Source organism: Esox lucius, chromosome 19, assembly GCF_011004845.1.
Source record: "Esox lucius isolate fEsoLuc1 chromosome 19, fEsoLuc1.pri, whole genome shotgun sequence".
Taxonomy (NCBI): domain Eukaryota; kingdom Metazoa; phylum Chordata; class Actinopteri; order Esociformes; family Esocidae; genus Esox; species Esox lucius.
Genome location: NC_047587.1, coordinates 4,412,948 through 4,431,661, shown reverse-complemented (window position 1 = coordinate 4,431,661; position 18,714 = coordinate 4,412,948). Strand labels below are relative to the sequence as shown.

At 41.6% G+C, this 18,714-nt stretch overlaps 1 protein-coding gene across 1 annotated transcript; it reads left to right on the top strand.

Annotated features, from left to right (window-relative positions):
- Positions 1-9,687: 9,687 nt before the first annotated feature.
- Positions 9,688-14,804, top strand: si:ch211-87j1.4 (transmembrane protein 178B). The gene is made up of 4 exons (XM_010883420.4): positions 9,688-11,081; positions 11,756-11,869; positions 12,049-12,186; positions 13,239-14,804. The coding sequence occupies exons 1-4, from the start codon at positions 10,685-10,687 to the stop codon at positions 13,499-13,501; spliced, it is 912 nt and encodes a 303-aa protein (XP_010881722.1). The 5' UTR covers positions 9,688-10,684; the 3' UTR covers positions 13,502-14,804.
- Positions 14,805-18,714: the final 3,910 nt, after the last annotated feature.

The window sequence follows — 18,714 nt, the reverse complement described above, 5'->3', positions numbered from 1 at the left end:
TCAGTCTGAGACTAAACTGATACTGTTGATACTTCCACTTTTCTCTTGTTCATCAGGCAGTTGGTTGATTTGTCAAGTGAGTTGTCAGAGGCCGTGGGCCAATCGTATTCATTTCATGAGTTGGGTTTCATTGTTGTCAGCCTATAGTTTTAACTGGGGTTCCACCTATCTATCAGGATAATATCCATTGTGTCTATGAAATACAAAATAAATTATTGTTCGTAACATAAATTAAACCGCAAAATAATCCAATGCATTTATGTGTTTATTTTACTGATGGTATGTTTACATTTGTCAACAAGGGTTCAAGAGTATTTTCCCTTGCTAATCCCAAAACGTATTCTACCCATTGTAAAAAAATATTTGTACATGCAGTATTGGCTGAAAGAAATATCGGCTGTACTGTTTGTGTTCTACTAGATGGAGACTTGTATCAGCTCGATGCAGCAATTCTGTTCTTGTGACAGTATTCTCTGTATCTACATTAAGCCATAGATAAGGCTTTATTGTGGAAGAGTTTTTCAGAGAAGTCTAAACCAAAAGTGAAGTTAGGAAAAGCGCTAGTTCCCCTATTTTTTTTAAAAGGTTCAGGATTATATCATACATTTGAGGAAGTGACACATTGGGACACAATGATACAGACACTTGTATTGTATTGGCAGAATGAACATCAGGGCAGCAGCCTCAGGAGGACCTGTAAGTTACCATGCAGTTTTTATTGAACATGTTCATATCCACTTTCTAAAGATAAGCGGACTGTTGTCCTTGGTGAAATTAAGCAGAGACCAATTCTAAGACACTTCACAAACAAAAACCCACACACAGACACATTCACGCCCACAAACAACATACACAAACATTCATACTCACATTTACCCACACACACACACACATACACACACAGTCACATACACACACAAAAGCATGCGAAGACACACAAACACGCACAGACATTCACATAAATACTCATGTAGGCAAACACACATTTACAAGTTATCGAAATGGGGACACCAAATAGACCTCACCATAACCCTGACCTTGAGCTCAATAACCTTTATTATTTGTTATGTATAACATTTATTCCTAAACCTAACCTAGCTTTAATTACTAACCCTAAACCTTGACCTAAACGGTAATGCCTAAACTTAATCCTAATGCTAACTGTTTTGCCCTAAACCTAAAAATATTTAAGATTTAACTAAAGTTTTGGGACATTTTTGTCCCCGTTATATAGTAAAAAAACACACACACACACACACACACACAGATACACACACTCTTGCTCTCTGTCTTTCTCTGTCACTCTGTTAAATGAGGAACTATGAGTGAACTAACAGATTCAATTCCTTATTAGATGCAGGAGTCATTACAGACAAAAACAACTGTTCCAACTTAAACCACCACAGCACACTGATGCCTGGTAACCAAGTAAATTGGATTTTGAATGTAAAGAAAGACACCATTATTTTAAAGATAAAAACATTTCGGTTTATTTTTGGATTTCACTCATTTATTTCATTTTTTCAAGAACTATTTCCAACTGTCATTTTGCATGAATCTGCTTTAAACAAAATGTCCCAATCAACAGATCAGATCTAAAATTATTGTCAATCTGTGAAGCCTCTTGTGTTTTCCCGACAAGTTGGATTGTGTTTCCTGTCACCACAGGAAGTCTGTTAGATCTGCAGAAACACTGTCTGTTGCACAACAGCTTCGAGAGCGTCTTCACAGCAACTGTCTGTCCTGTTCCCCAATGGCCCCCTGTCACCTTCGTGGTGCCCTACTTTTGACAGGGCCCATACACTAGTGCCATACAGGGCAGTCAAAAGTAGTGCACTAATTATGGAGGGGAGTGCTGTGTGGGAAGAATCCCCTGTCTCAGCTTAACTCATCTGAAGTTATGGAAAACTACTGGAAGAGGGCATTTAGAAGAAAATCATGATCTGAATCTGGGTTTCACCATATATTTCAGAATAAAAGGGTTATCCCAAAAATGACTCGCACACACACACACACACACACACACACATGCTCAACCACTCTCTCTCCTTTTCTCTTTCCCTCACTCTTTCTGTCTCTTATTTCTGACCTTATACAAAGACACAAGTGTTGACCACACCAAACCAAAATACCATGTGGTGATCTATATCAGTTCTGTGTATTGTAGCAGCCCTTTATCTGTCAGGGCACATTTCCTGCAGATCCTCTGCAATAGAAGCCCTGTTTACACCTGCTTCTAACATTCTGCTTTGGCCCTGATCATGTCCACATTCTGATTAGGACAATATTTTCAGGCAAGCGCGGATGATCAACAAATCCGTTTGAGTTCAGATCATACGAGTGTAAACGGACAAAATCCGGTCCTGAGGTTAGGACAAGATCGGAGAATGGCATGTTCTAACGGCGAGTGTAAACAGGGCTGTAGACACAGCCACAGGAACCACAGGAACCAAATAAACCACAACTGCCTCACCAATACTGGCCCCCCACAGACCCCCACAGACCCCCACAGACCCCCCTAATCCCGACATGCGACAGCTCAACATTGAACAATGATCCAAGTATCTGGATAACGTGGGGGGGGGGGGGGGGGCATCTCCACTTAGGCAGCCATAGGTGACAGTGAGCCCCAAAAGCAGGGCCGCGCACAGACTCTTCACAGACGATGTAAGAAATCTGAAAAAATAAAATCTGATTTAAGCCCAAAGAGCAATGGATGTTGTGGCGCTTGTTGAGTCTGAGAGGAAAAAAGCAGGGGCTCAGATATTTAGAAAATGACCTTTTAGTTTTTATTTTGGCCTATGTATTCCAACATTTTGGTTTTGAAATGTTACAAATATAAACGTATCAGAGTGATGGCAAGAGGGTAGTGTAGACAGAAAACTGGTCTGGTTGTCACTGGTCTGGATGTCACTGGTCTGGTTGTCACTGGTCTGGATGTAACTGGTCTGGTTGTCACTGGTCTGGTTGTCAATGGTCTGGTTGTCACTGGTCTGGTTGTCAATGGTCTGGTTGTCACTGGTCTGGTTGTCACTGGTCTGGTTGTCACTGGTCTGGTTGTCACTGGTCTGGTTGTCAATGGTCTGGTTGTCACTGGTCTGGATGTCACTGGTCTGGATGTCACTGGTCTGGTTGTCACTGGTCTGGTTGTCACTGGTCTGGATGTCACTGGTCTGGTTGTCACTGGTCTGGTTGTCACTGGTCTGGTTGTCAATGGTCTGGTTGTCAATGGTCTGGTTGTCACTGGTCTGGTTGTCAATAGTCTGGTTGTCACTGGTCTGGTTGTCAATGGTCTGGTTGTCAATGGTCTGGTTGTCACTGGTCTGGATGTCACTGGTCTGGTTGTCATTGGTCTGGTTGTCAATGGTCTGGTTGTCACTGGTCTGGATGTCACTGGTCTGGTTGTCAATGGTCTGGTTGTCACTGGTCTGGATGTCACTGGTCTGGTTGTCAATGGTCTGGTTGTCACTGGTCTGGATGTCACTGGTCTGGTTGTCACTGGTCTGGATGTCACTGGTCTGGTTGTCACTGGTCTGGTTGTCACTGGTCTGGTTGTCACTGGTCTGGATGTCACTGGTCTGGTTGTCACTGGTCTGGATGTCACTGGTCTGGTTGTCACTGGTCTGGATGTCACTGGTCTGGTTGTCACTGGTCTGGTTGTCACTGGTCTGGTTGTCACTGGTCTGGATGTAACTGGTCTGGTTGTCAATGGTCTGGTTGTCACTGGTCTGGATGTAACTGGTCTGGATGTCACTGGTCTGGTTGTCACTGGTCTGGATGTCACTGGTCTGGATGTCACTGATCTGGTTGTCACTGGTCTGGTTGTCACTGGTCTGGTTGTCACTGGTCTGGATGTCACTGGTCTGGTTGTCACTGGTCTGGTTGTCACTGGTCTGGTTGTCACTGGTCTGGATGTCACTGGTCTGGTTGTCACTGGTCTGGATGTCCCTGGTCTGGTTGTCACTGGTCTGGATGTCACTGGTCTGGTTGTCACTGGTCTGGATGTCACTGGTCTGGTTGTCACTGGTCTGGTTGTCACTGGTCTGGATGTAACTGGTCTGGTTGTCAATGGTCTGGTTGTCACTGGTCTGGATGTAACTGGTCTGGATGTCACTGGTCTGGTTGTCACTGGTCTGGATGTCACTGGTTTGGATGTCACTGATCTGGTTGTCACTGGTCTGGTTGTCACTGGTCTGGTTGTCACTGGAACTTGCCCACTTGTCTTCAATGATGATGCAACTGCTGATGGCAGCAGGATACATTCTGAATGGTACAGAAACAATTTGTCTGCTCAGATTCCACCAAATGCCTCTAAACGTATTTGACGGCACTTTGTCATGTAGCAGGACAATTAGCCCTAAATACACTTCGATAGCCACCAAGGAGTTTTTCAGTGGAAGGTTATTAACTAGCCAAGTTAAACGCCTGATCGGAATCTAATTGAGCATGAAGAAATTAAAAAAAAAACGGCTTGAGAAAATGAGCAGGAAATAACATGGCAGTCAGGCCAGACAGAGTATCCCCAGGGGAGATCCCAAGCATCTGGTTATTTCTATGGCTCGCAGATTTCAATCGATCAGTGCAGGAAATTAATATGTGACAAGTTAGAAAACATGATCATTGTGTTGTACACAAGGTGAATCTGTCCAAACATTTTCTGCACTGTTAAATGTACAAAACATGCCATTATTTCAAACTGTTTTGTCTGTTGTGGAAGAAAGGCTGTCAAAGGGAAGTTGACAGTCTGCTCTTACAGTGACCCTTTAGGGTCTGCTTGAACACAAAGGCAAATTAAGAAAAATAAAATGTGTCACTGTCCAAATACATTTAAAGGTATTATTTTTAAAACCTTTATTTCAACAAGAAATACAAACTGAGACCAAGGTCTATTTATAGCAGGGCACTGCGCATACATGTTAACACATACAGTTTAGGTTCAATGACTAAAAACAGACAGAAAAAAAAACAGACAAAACAAGACGCTCACAGCACATGAGAAAGTACATTGCTTTTAAACTGAACACTGGTGTTTTCCCCTCAGTGGCCTCATGTTTTTAGTGGATACTGGGCCTGGCGATGTCTGCAAGGTCCTTTAGGTGTAGTAAACTAAACAAATGCAGCGCACTTGCCTTTACACTGTGGAAACAGTACAAAAAGCATACATACAGTGGTGAGAACAAGTATTTGCAGGTTTTCCCACTTACAAAGCATGTAGAAGTCTGTAATTTCTATCATAGGTACCCTTCAACTGTGAGGGAAGGAATCTAAAACAAAAATCCCAATAATCACATTGTATAATTTTTAAGTAATTAATTTGGATTTTATTGCATGACATAAGTATTTGATACATCAGAAAAGCTGAACTTAATATTTGGTACAGAAACCTTTGTTTGCAATTACAGAGATCATACGTTTCCTGTAGTTCTTGACCAGGTTTGCACACACAGCAGGGATTTTGTCCCACTTCTTCATACAGACCTTCTCCAGATCCTTCAGGTTTCGGGGCTGTCGCTGGGCAATACGGACTTTCAGCTCCCTCCAAAGATTTTCTATTGGGTTCAAGTCTGGAGACTGGCTAGGCCACTCCAGGACCTTGAGATGCTTCTTACGGAGCATCGAGAGACATCAAGTGTGTCATCAGCTAGCTTTTTGAACCTATAAAGCATCATAAAATTAGTTTTCTTTGCATTTAAAACCTGTTTAAGTTAGCAGTATCTTAAAATCTGTCTCCAGCTGCGATAATGCTTGGTCATCCATTAAAGCAATAGAGTACATGACAGTGTCGTCAGCCTAAAGATACATTTTACTCTTTCTTATCTCATCACTGTTTATGTACAGAGTGAAAAGTAATGGACCGAGTATAGGACTTTGTGGGACCCCTTTAACCACCCTGACTGGGTGCCATCTACTTTAACAGCCTGACAGACAGCGGGGCATTTGGTTCTAGTCATATTGACAACAACTTACTCAAAAGGTCTACAGTGTCAGGCTTTAGACAAATCTACAAACATGACATCACAGCACTTACTATTGACGAGGGCGTCTGAAACCAGACTGAATGTTGGAAAGAGTATTGTAAATCGTTAAAAATGATTGTAGTTCCTTATTCACCAATGAAACAGGCAAGAGATGAGAGAGGCTTAGAGATGGACCGATAATTATGCAGTTCACAACCATCACCTCCCTGGTGGAGTGGTAAAACAAAAGCTGTTTTCCAAGCTTCAGGAATCTTCTACAACTGGTGTTTGATTGAAGATGTGTGTCACTGTACTAGCAATGACAGGAGTGGCCCACTTCAGAAAATATGGATCACCGGCAGTCTCCATCATAGCATTTAAAAAGTATCTAGATTTTACCTTTTTTTATTCCTCCAGTCCATTTATTTCTGAGATACCTAAAAAGCACCCAATCAGCTTTTTCATCAGTTTTCTTCGCCAGGCTCGATTCTTTTATAGGAAGAGGCGTTTGAAGTCAGAGGAGAAGTAATGATTAGTTAGATTTTTTACCCTAAGTGTCTTTAGCGGGGCATGTTTATCAGCCATGGAGGCAAAGATTCAAGAGAAGGAGACCACTAACACTGGGTCCATTATGCAATTCCTGGATAAAAGCTCTGAGTGACAAAGGTCATGGATACATTCTTGCTCTCTGAAGTGTTTTTTAGTTTCTCTTTAAAATTATATTGGGGTCAGGTTTTTTTTGCATAGTGTCTCTGATACATACAATAAGGCATTGGTCACTGATGTCATTTGCAAATAACCCAATAGCTACATATTTGTGAGGTGTGTTTGTTAGAACAAGATTTATTATTGTAGATTTTTCGGATCTTTTGCATTAGAATGGGTAGGTGTAGTAATTAGTTGAGAAAGATTTGATTCGTTACAAATGTCTTTTAGCATAAGCGATGCTGGCATCAGCCAGTCCAGATTGAGATCTCTGATAATCAATAATTCAGAGTTTGCATAATTAGACATTACCTCAATCAATTTGCATAGAGCAGATACTGGAGCTGAGGGTGGGTGACAAACCCCCACTGGCATTAATAATGCATTATGACCAAGGGACACATTCAGAAGTAAGCATTCAGGCTGTTCCAGACAGAGGCTGAGATGGACACAGGGACGTCTAGGTTGCATTTAACATATATGGCAAAACCTCCACCTCTACCAACTTTGTCTGCTCTGTAGATATTATACCCTTCTAATACCTCTACCCACTCTGTCTGCTCTGTAGATATTATACCCTTCTAATACCTCTACCCACTCTGTCTGCTCTGTAGATATTATACCCTTCTAATACCTCTACCCACTCTGTCTGCTCTGTAGATATTATACCCTTCTAATACCTCTACCCACTCTGTCTGCTTTGTAGATATTATACCCTTCTAATACCTCTACCCACTCTGTCTGCTCTGTAGATATTATACCCTTCTAATACCTCTACCCACTCTGTCTGCTCTGTAGATATTATACCCTTCTAATACCTCTACCCACTCTGTCTGCTCTGTAGATATTATACCCTTCTAATACCTCTACCCACTCTGTCTGCTCTGTAGATATTATACCCTTCTAATACCTCTACCCACCTCTGTCTGCTCTGTAGATATTATACCCTTCTAATACCTCTACCCACTCTGTCAGCTCTGTAGATATTATACCCTTCTAATACCTCTACCCACTCTGTCTGATCTGTAGATATTATACCCTTCTAATACCTCTACCCACTCTGTCTGCTCTGTAGATATTATACCCTTCTAATACCTCTACCCACTCTGTCTGATCTGTAGATATTATACCCTTCTAATACCTCTACCCACTCTGTCTGCTCTGTAGATATTATACCCTTCTAATACCTCTACCCACTCTGTCTGCTCTGTAGATATTATACCCTTCTAATACCTCTACCCACTCTGTCTGCTCTGTAGATATTATACCCTTCTAATACCTCTACCCACTCTGTCGGCTCTGTAGATATTATACCCTTCTAATACCTCCACCTCTACCCACTCTGTCTGATCTGTAGATATTGTGCAGGCTTGGATAAGGCAGGCCAAAACATTGTTTTCCCGTGGTGCATGAATGAAGGAGATATTCACTATGATGTGAGTGACAACTTACTGCCAAATGCCGGAGACAGCCTTGGTGCAATTAAGTGTGTGCTAAATATTTCTTTCTTAACCGTACTTTGATTTATCGCTCCTTTTCTGTGTTTGATTAGACAGAAAACCTACCGGATGTTGTGGTTAAAGTGATGTTTTTGCATCAGTGATTGGAGATGACATCTTCACTGACCCTTGCTGTGATTACACTTGGGATGGAAAGGATAGATTTCCATTCAGTTTTGATTGGAAGGGAAGAGCATATTGTCTCATGTGGAAGATAATGTAGCAATTACCTTCAGGAGTTCACTGGGTCCTCTTGAAATACTTGTCTTGCATTGTTTACTGTTGGATGACTGTTTTTCTTGATTTCTAAGATGATGTTTATGAAACTGGGGTCAGCATAACTTAATGAGCACAACAGTATTCTTTTGTTGCAAAACAACAACTGCTTTTTCATTGCTTTCGCACACAATGCAAATGCTAAGCACATTTTTCAAGTCAGTAAACATGACTCAAACAAAATGAAAGCATTTGGTAACTGCTGATGCAAACAATTTGAATACTTTAATGTATTCGGCCGTTGCAGTATCACATGGAACTAGCTAACACTACATTAACGTAGCTAGAGGGTTTATAAAACCTCTGACCAAATTTAGAATTTTTCCTCCATGTTTGTTTCTTGCTTCTTCTTTTTTTTATTTTTTTTTATTTGATTGGGACAGTGCATGTTAATGAACAAGACATGGAGTACATGCATGTAAACATGTCGGATTATAGCCAAGGGCTAATTTCCATCCGTAGTCCCACGGGCTAAGATCACACAGCTCACAAAAACATTGCAAAATAAAATGTACATCTAAGTCAATTCATAAACTAGCTAAATCCTATATACAATATTCACACAGGACTACATTCAACTTCACAGACACTCATCCATATACACATTACAAAGTAAAACAATTTAAAGAAGGATAAAACATGCTAATGTGTGCAACTTTGATTTGCCCATAGCCATTTCTTCAACTAGACTTTAAACGAGCTATATGCAGTGTTGCAAACTATCATAGGAAGTAGCAACTCTCTGGGAAATGTTTTGTATCGAGTTCAAAACAGCGTTGCACCACACTCACTACAGCTTCCACGAACGGGTGAGAGGATGTTTCTTGAAATGTAACTTCAAGCTTAGCGCTTTGCAACCAGCATTCTGTTCAAACCATTTTTTAAACACAATCATTTCTAGACCTCAAAGGAGTTCTGGTAAGATTTTGAGGTGTGGTCTTGAGACACTCTGCCAACACTAACAAGCATTTAGATAATAGATGATCAGGACGTTGTCATGAATATGAAGGGCCAAAGGTAAGCTCACCAGTGTTTTGGAACAATGTGTAACAATATCAGACAGAGAGCTAAATGAGAGGCAGATGAGGGAGAGGTAGAAGAATTATCTCTAATGACATTCGTGACACTGTACTTGACCATTCATTATATTTCTGTTTTTTATTTTCATTAAATCTGGACAAATGGAGAAAAAAAAACATGTTTGCTTTGTCATTATGTGGTATTGTGTGTAGACTCAAATACAACACTTATTTTTTTCATTACAAAATTATCCATAACATGAACATTGTAAAACAATGGTGAATATTTGCTTAGAACAAATTAAGGGAAAATAATTTTGAGGGTTCAAGTCAATGGGTTAGGGGCTAAGGTTAAGACAAGGACATGTCAGCCAAAAACCTTGAATTGGAGATGGCAGTAAATAAGCGTAGACCTAAGGACCTAAGGACCTCAAGAATATGGAAGCATTCTGTATGGAATGGTCTTAAATCCATTCAACGGTTTTCTCAAATGTCATAAACATAGGAATACGTTTGGCAAAGGGGTGGGGGCAGTATGACCTGAAAACAAAGGTAACAATAATGTTGGCAGAATCTGTTAGAAAAATAAATGTATGTTTAGAGACATGATTTTACTTGTATATTTATTTTTTCCCACTTGCTTTGGCAAAGTAAAAAAAAAAAAGTCACAATCCAATAACGACCTTGAATTGAAATCAAAATACATTTAACATGTTGGAAAGTTATGATATAGTTCAGTGCCTTGTTGTTTATTTGATACAGCCCCTTTTGGTCATTCTTATCAAGAGGGCCAGTAACGTTGGCTGTAACTGCTGCACTAAATGCCTGGTTAAGCTGATGCATCAAATGTCGTCTCTGTCGCCATCTGCTGGCATTGACTAGTGACTCTCCAAACACACTGAGCAATACCGGACTGACTCACTGCCAGAGAGAAGAGAACCAAAACACGGGCCTGGCTGACATCATCTTACGGATGTTTCTAATAACGTAAGGGTAACTGGTATTTGCTCGCATTGGATCAACGGAGAAGTAAAGTTAATCTGTTCTCAGTAATATGGCCTAGCATGATCTTTACAAGGCCATCCCAGCAATATAATTTGGATGCTGCGGCAAAGAGCGACGACATCCTTCCGCACGAGCTACTGATTGTTATCCCCGCGAAGGATTTATCCCGGAACCCCCCGCGCGCGCGGAACATAAGGGTTCTCTTCCACACTGTGAAACAATCATGACTGCTATGAGGACATTGACGGCCGCGGGACTGTTTTTGGCTTTTTGCGCGTTGGGGCTCATAGCAGTGGCAATATGCACTGACAATTGGTACGAGACGGATGCAAGGAGGCACAGGGAACGTTGTAAAAATTATTCCAACAAAAGGAACGACCCCGGATACATCTACATCTCCAACCATAACCTTCCACTCCGCATGCTACCGAAAGAGAATAACGTGGAAAGGAAAGGGTCCAGCGGGGGAGTGCTTCTACGGGGCAAGCGGCACTTCTTGCCCCCTGCTCCGGCCATGGAGTCTCTCTGCAGTCGGCAGTACAACTCCACCATCACTGGGCTGTGGAGGAAGTGTCATCGGGAGGGATTCGACCTGGAGACAGAAGATCTAATCTTTAAAGGTTTCATTATTTCATCACGTCCTATCAGAAAAATGTATTGTCTGTATACTTATAATGTCAGTGGCGCTAATGTCTTAGTTTTTAAGGCCTGTTTTGTGCCCAGTGATGGTGAACAGAGCGAGTCATCATCGGATTTTGAGCGCTGCATGAGGCGCTATCCGAGGTGCTGATTGCTGTATGCTAGCGGTTAGCCAGCGGTCCGCCCACATCCAGGCCTACGCAACAACAACAAACACGGCATTCCCTCCACCATTTAATAACACTGTGACAGTAATATGGCAACATTGTTGATGTCTGAATTAGCTGTGTCACTCAACGTAATTCTTTGTATGTATTAACGAGGGCATTGGATTGCACTAGGCCTATTGTGTGTTAAGTATTTATAGTGATCTAGCAAAACGGCAACAGGGCGCGTAGTCAACAGGATACACTGGCCAGTGATGTAAGACTGGGCTTTATAAACCCTGAATGTGTGTGAATTATATTTATATCCACGGTGTAGCCTGGGCTAACAGCCTAAATGAGATGTTTAAGTATGTCAATGTTTTATTTTGTTTTATATCTTTCCACACAACAACATATTTTTTCTACTCAGGGAGACCCTGAAATACCATTCAAACGTGGCCTCTTGTAGTTAAACACACCTACGTGTTGGTTCCACTCTCTCTTTGCAGGTTTGGTTCAGCGATGCATACCAATTAAATACTACTACTCCTCATCAGCCCTGCCCAGAAATCTGAACATCAACTTAACCAGGACCATCCGACAGGACGAGTGGCACGCACTCCGTGAGTTATCACCCCCCCCCCCTAAAAATTGTTTGTTGTTCCACTCCACCCCTGAATGTGACTAACTCTGGACTACATAATAAAGGCTCACAAATGCTCCTAAAAGAACAAAACAGTTTTTCCTGCTGTGGGCCTTCCAATGCTGTGTTGTGTTTGACCAAGTCTCTCTCCACTTGTAGACCTGCAGAGAATGACCGCCAGTTTCATAGGAATGGCAGTGTCCATCATTCTGTTTGGCTGGGTGATTGGAGCCCTCGGCTGCTGTAAGCAACATGACCTGATGCAGTATGTAGCTGGACTCCTGTTCCTGATGGGAGGTAAGAACTGAAAATGTGCACGCATGCATGCCCACACACGCTCAGACACACACACAAATATAAACACACACATTATCCAGTATGTAGCTGGACTCTTGATTCTCATGGGAGGTGAATGAGAAAGGCTGTGCAAAGGGCTGAGTAATATCAGAACACACCACTGGAGGGCAGCAGAGTGTTGGTCGTGGAGAGAAAGGGTCTGTCACTATAACTTTCGGGCAAAAACACAGCTACTGTCATAAGGCCTGCTTATATATCTATTTTATCTTCACAAAATGCTATTTTTCCTAACTGTAACCACAGCAACACAAACAGCCTTATGCCCAAGACTAGTCTTAAAGTAAACAAAACATTAAACAAAGATTTTAATGATTTTCTTTAATTTTGACTTTTTCTGGCTGTTTAACCTGTGGAAATCTTGTTTATTTTCCAAATGGCACACTACTCCCTTTAGAGCGCACTAGTTTTGACCAGTGCCCTGTGGCACTAACCTATGGGTGTTCATCTAAGGTAGTGCACTACAAACAGAACTGGAGGCTCAGTCACTGTCCTGCTGAGAAGACATATGTTGAGTTCTAAATATACTCTGGACTCTTTCCTGACAGAATGGATGTAACATTAACCTGCCCTCTGATTGGCTGGGTGGGAAAGTTGCCATATGTCTTCCAACTATCAGCACAATCCTCTTAGATCTGCAAGTTGAGTAACTATAGAGTAGCTATAAAGTAGTAGCCTGGACTAAGACATAAACCTCATTGTATATTGTCAGCTATGCTTTGGCTGTGTATTGGCTATGTATTGTTTAGGAATTGACTATGTATCGGCTATGTATCTGCTGTGTATTGGCTATGTATTGTTTAGGAATTGACTATGTATCAGCTATGTATCTGCTGTGCATTGGCTATGTCAGAAAGTCTAAAGGGTGTTTGGGGGGGGTGTATCTATTTCATGGATTATTAACAGTTAATACTCTAAATACTCTCTCTCTGACCCTCCTTCCCTCCCTCTTCTCTCTCTCTCTCATGGGGTCCTCCTACCTCTGCCTTCCCCAGGGACGTGCTGTATAATCTCACTGTGCACGTGTGTGGCCGGCATCAACTTCGAGCTGTCCCGCTACCCTCGTTACATGTACGGGATCCCCGAGGACATCAGTCACGGATACGGCTGGTCCATGTTCTGCGCGTGGGGGGGGCTAGGCCTCACCCTGTTGGCCGGGTTTCTGTGCACACTGGCCCCCTCCCTCTACCCCCCCGTGCCCCACACCACGGCGGAGAGGTCACAGCGCAAGCCCCGACACGAGAACGGCTGTGTGTGACAATTAAAAGGGAATTATAATTTCAGATGAATTGGGAATGTCCATTCTAGTAATGGGGATCTCCATTCTAGTAAAGTGAATGACCATTCTAGCAATGGTCACTGACACTTCTAGTAATGGGAATGTCCATTCTAGTAAAAGGAATGTCCATTTTATTAAATGACCATTCTTGTAAAGGAAATGTCCATGTCCATTCTAGTACTGAGAATGTCCATTCTAGTAGTGAGAATGTCCATTCTATTTTGGGGAATTTCCATTTTAGTAATTGGAATGTCCATTCTAGTAACAAAATATCCATTCTAGTAACTCTATTTCTGTGTGGCGTTCCGCCAAACCTCCCCGGTGCCAGGAGTGTGTGATACCAGAGACACTCAGTATTTTCCAGACTTTCCAATGACAGGACTCACATTCCTCCTGAGTCCTGTCCATACTCTATTCTCTAATAGACAAGTAGAGTCATCCCCTCCACTGAAAAGGGACGTTCTGTCTGGACTGGGACTTTACCCTAAGAACTAAGGGACTAAGAACCCTGGGACTAAGAACTAAAAAAGACACAAAGAGAACCCTGTCTCCACAAAAAAAGACACAAAGAGAACCCTGACTCCACAAAAAAAGAGACAAAGAGATGTTGGCTCTGACTCTCCAGCTTGAGGGGATGAGGACATTTTACTGAAGAGGAATTCAGATATTATGGTGCTTTTTATTTAGTCTCTCCTCTTCCTCTTTTTGTCCTAATCCAAACTGTCAACCGTTTCAGTACAGAATTATCTTTTTGTCCAATAATAAATTGTTCAGTGTTATTGCTTGCTATACAACAGGAGAAAAGTACTTTCCTAAATATCTTCCTGGACTTTTGATGCTGGTTAAAAAAAAATGTATGAACGCATAAGAATGATAATGGCACAAACTTAAAGGGACGAATTCTAACTTACACGTACGTATTTTTTTATTTTTTTTTTACTTAGTCTGCCATTGGCTTCAATGCATGGCCAAGTGAAAATTAGACATAGGTCTAAGTTAGGATACGCCCGAGGTTAAGAATTAATAAAGTTGAAAATGAAAATAATATGCGTGTGTATTCTCACATTTCCAAAGGGCGTGTAGTAGTATTACTGTATGTGCCCATTGAATACAAAGTATTATGTTAATGTCGAATTTATGTATGCATATTTGCATTTGTGTGTAAAACATTAAGATACAAGATTGTATTTGATGGGAGATGTTTTGATGTTATCATTAAAGGTTTGATCTTGATAGCCCAATCAAGATATTTTTGAAAAATAAAGTGATCTTACAAACCGCCGCTCTTATGGTTGTGAATTATTATACGAGATTAACTGGGAGACTGAAGCATTCTGCCTAATTCGTTCGTCAGTCGGCGAAACCGGTCAAAACACCAGTGAAAAGGAAAAAAAGCTGTAATCAGTGTTCGCTAAACAGTGAAACAATATTTATCGCAATTTTTAAAACCATTTTACGTAAAGCTAATGTGTTTGTGGAAAATCTGTGAATTAATAATAATAATAATAAGTCCGACAATATCACAGACAGCCATTGACAGTTTTCACGTGTCGTCACGGCATATGGGAGCGCCCACTGGGCGGGCTAAAGAAACTCTCCTTCCATTGTCCACCATCGACAACTCCACAACTAACAGTAGTTATACTTCGAAGTGACAGATAGTTGCATGTTCATTGGATGCGCTAACCGCATAATATATATATACATGTTGTATTTGCAATCATATCTAAATGTAATCATCGTAAAGAATGACATGATCTGTTTTCGTCTGTACCAACTCGAATGGCCTAGTTAATGACGTCAGTGAAGCTAGCTAAACCTCTCTTGTTAAACACATCGCGTTAGCTAAGTTAATAACAGAGTAAATACAGGGGGAAATCGCACCAATCTAAATAACGCAGCGGGTGCTGTATATGGGTCACAAGTGCTAAAGCCTGTATTAACATTGTTCATCATTCATTTATTTATCTAATGTTATGTTGAACAAGATAGGTTTAGCTAGCCTAACTAAGGTTAGCTAGGCCACTGGAGTTGGTTGCATCGGTGCAGATGAAAACAGACCATGTCATTAATTACAATGATTACAGTTAGATATGATTGCAAATACAATATATATGCGGTTAGCGCATCCAATAGAACTGCAACTATCTGGCATTTAGTATGATTAGTAAAAGTTGTCGATGGTGGTCAATGGAAGGAGACTGTGGTTTGCCCGCCAAGGGGGCGTTCCAATATGCCGTGAAGACACGTGAAAACTATCAATTGCACCTACATTTTTTAAAAAACATAAGTATTTAAGTGTTTATTAGGTATAAATAGCCCAGACCTTTATGAAACCACACAAAAACCCTTAGGTATGCTGTTTTTATCTGAGTTCCCACTCACAAATACATTGGGATTTGGATTGATAGGAGTTGGAGTTTAAATAGCTTTTGTATTAGCTAATTTAAAACAGGTTTCTCTCACAGAAACAGACCACGTCACTCTCTAAGTAGCTGAAATCAGATTGTACTGTCCACCTTCCTATGTTAGTGATTATTGTATTCCAATTTATTGTGCAGCTGCCACAGTTGTAAAACCTTGCTGTTTACTCTAGCAACCTTCATTTTATCAAATTACTGTTTTAATTACACATCAGTTTCTAATTAAATATCACTTCTGAACAGGGCTTGACCTTGTTCAAAAGCCATAGATGACGTCATTAATCCATTCTGGTTTACAAAGCCACTACATAATTAATTCAGAATGACCTCACTAAGCACGACTATATAATTACCTCAGAATGACCTAACTGTGCAGTTGAATTATGACAACCAGTGTTACAAAATGTGTTCTCAGGAATGGGTTACACTTGAAGTGAAATACAAAATGTTATACATCTTTATGTTCTTGCACCCCTCCAGTCATTTGAGATGTGGATTAGGGATTTATGGAAAAGTTTTTGGTGGCTGTGATGTGTTGTTCTATATTGTGTTTAATTCTGCTTTGATTTTGTACTGATGTAATCTTTAAGTTTTGTTGCAGGGCTCGTTTGGAAAAGAGACTAATGGCTCAAAAGCCCTCCTGCCTAAACAAAGGCTAAATAAAATGTTATGGGAGACGTGACTGACTGATATCCAGTGTGTCACTTGGCACGACAACATATTTATTGTGTGTTACATATGTCATATAAACAGTTTTAAAAGCATTTGTTTCAAGTATCTTTTATTGAAAACACATGAAAATAAAAATTCTGGATATTTTGTATTTCTTTAGTTGTTGTAATTTGACTGATCCAAAATTCTGATCCAAGTAGTTTGCCCACTAAATTACTATGCTTTTTGTGTTGAGTATTTGCTAATTACCGATAGTTAAATACTCCATATGATATAGGTTATATTTTTGGTATTTAATTTATTATTTGGTCAAGCCAGCGGAGAAAGAATGGTGGGACCTGTATACCAGCAATTTAGACAGCTGGACCCACCTAGGCCACTCAGCAATAAGTGTGTACAAATGTGTTATCAGTAAATTCTGTGGAAGGATGGCTTGGGCTGACATATGTTAAGGAAAGAGTTAATGGACCCTGTACTTCTCTACAACAGCAGACGGACAACAGTGGTTGTTTTCATTGCTTCTGACGGTGCAGCGCTGAAGGGAGGTGGCTGTCATTTTATTTGGCCACTTCTGAAGCCTGCCAATTCCTAAATAAGGCTCTGTAACAACTCAGCCACCATGGTACAGTTGCAGACACAAGACGAATGCACACGAATGGAAAACCAATTTGGCCAGCATAAGACGTGCCATTAGTCTAGTGTCCACTGACAGAAAACCTGAAGTTGTGTATTCTGATTTATATACGGTACACCAACAACAGTATTTTATTTCATTCCAAAGAGAGTTTCTTCTCCATTGACAACTGAAACATAATAAGGACATTTGTACTTTGTACTAGCATGTGCCATTAGGTAATTATTTTCCTAAAAAGCACTAATTAAATCAGTCTGACATCTAATCTAAACACAGCTGTTAATCTAATTACCACTCTCCCTCTCTCTATTATTTTTCTCCTTGTATCCTTCCTCTCTGCTCACTTATTCTTCTCTTCCTCTATCTTGTTCTCCCTCTCCCCTCAGTCCCCCCCACCCCCCCTTTTGGTTCCCCTGTCTAAACACCTTCACTCAGCAGACCCTTCAGCCTCTCCAGTTCAGATGGCTCTGAGTGAATAGACTGTGAAAACACAAATGAAGAACAACCACAGCAATCTGCCTGACTGGATTAAAGGAAATCAAAAGCCAGAAAAACAGAGTACTCTGAATAATTTGTTATAGGTATTATTCTTAAAGTTGGACAGTTGACTGAAACACAGCACCGTTTGAAGTCATAGGCGTTCAAAAAAGGAGATATTACATCAATAGACTATTGGCTCTATTTTCTCAAAGGCAGGATTTGTGTTGGAGTCGCAATTCATTGGCTGAGCTGGGTAAAAAGTGCAGAAACGTTCAGTGCAGAGCTAACGTGTGTGTGTGTAAGTGTGTGTATGTGAGTGTGTGTGTATGTGAATGTGTGTGTGTATGTGAGTGTGTGTGTGTGTTGAGAAGGGATCCAAGGGAAGGAGAGGCAGTGATGGAAGAGGGAAACCAGACAGAGGAAATCACACCCAGTCCCTCCTGACAGCCCCTCCACCCCTCTCATCCCTCCTTCTGCCTACACCGCCCTCCACCCCTCTCATCCCTCCTTCTGCCCTCCCCTCCCCCCTCCACCTCTGGTCGTCGCTCATTCAGCCCACAATGTGCTCCCCTCCAACCTTCATCCACCTCTCCATCCATCCCTCTGCCCCCACCACCTCCCTATAGCTCCCCTCATCCCCTCTCCATCACTCCCTCTGCCCCCACCACCTCCCTATAGCTCCCCTCATCCACCTCTCCATAACTCCCTCTGCCCCCACCACCTCCCTATAGCTCCCCTCATCCCCTCTCCATCACTCACTCTGCCCCCACCACCTCCCTATAGCTCCCCTCATCCCCTCTCCATAACTCCCTCTGCCCCCACCACCTCCCTATAGCTCCCCTCATCCCCTCTCCATCACTCCCTCTGCCCACACCACCTCCCTATAGCTCCCCTCATCCCCTCTCCATCACTCCCTCTGCCCCCACCACCTCCCTATAGCTCCCCTCATCCCCTCTCCATAACTCCCTCTGCCCCCACCACCT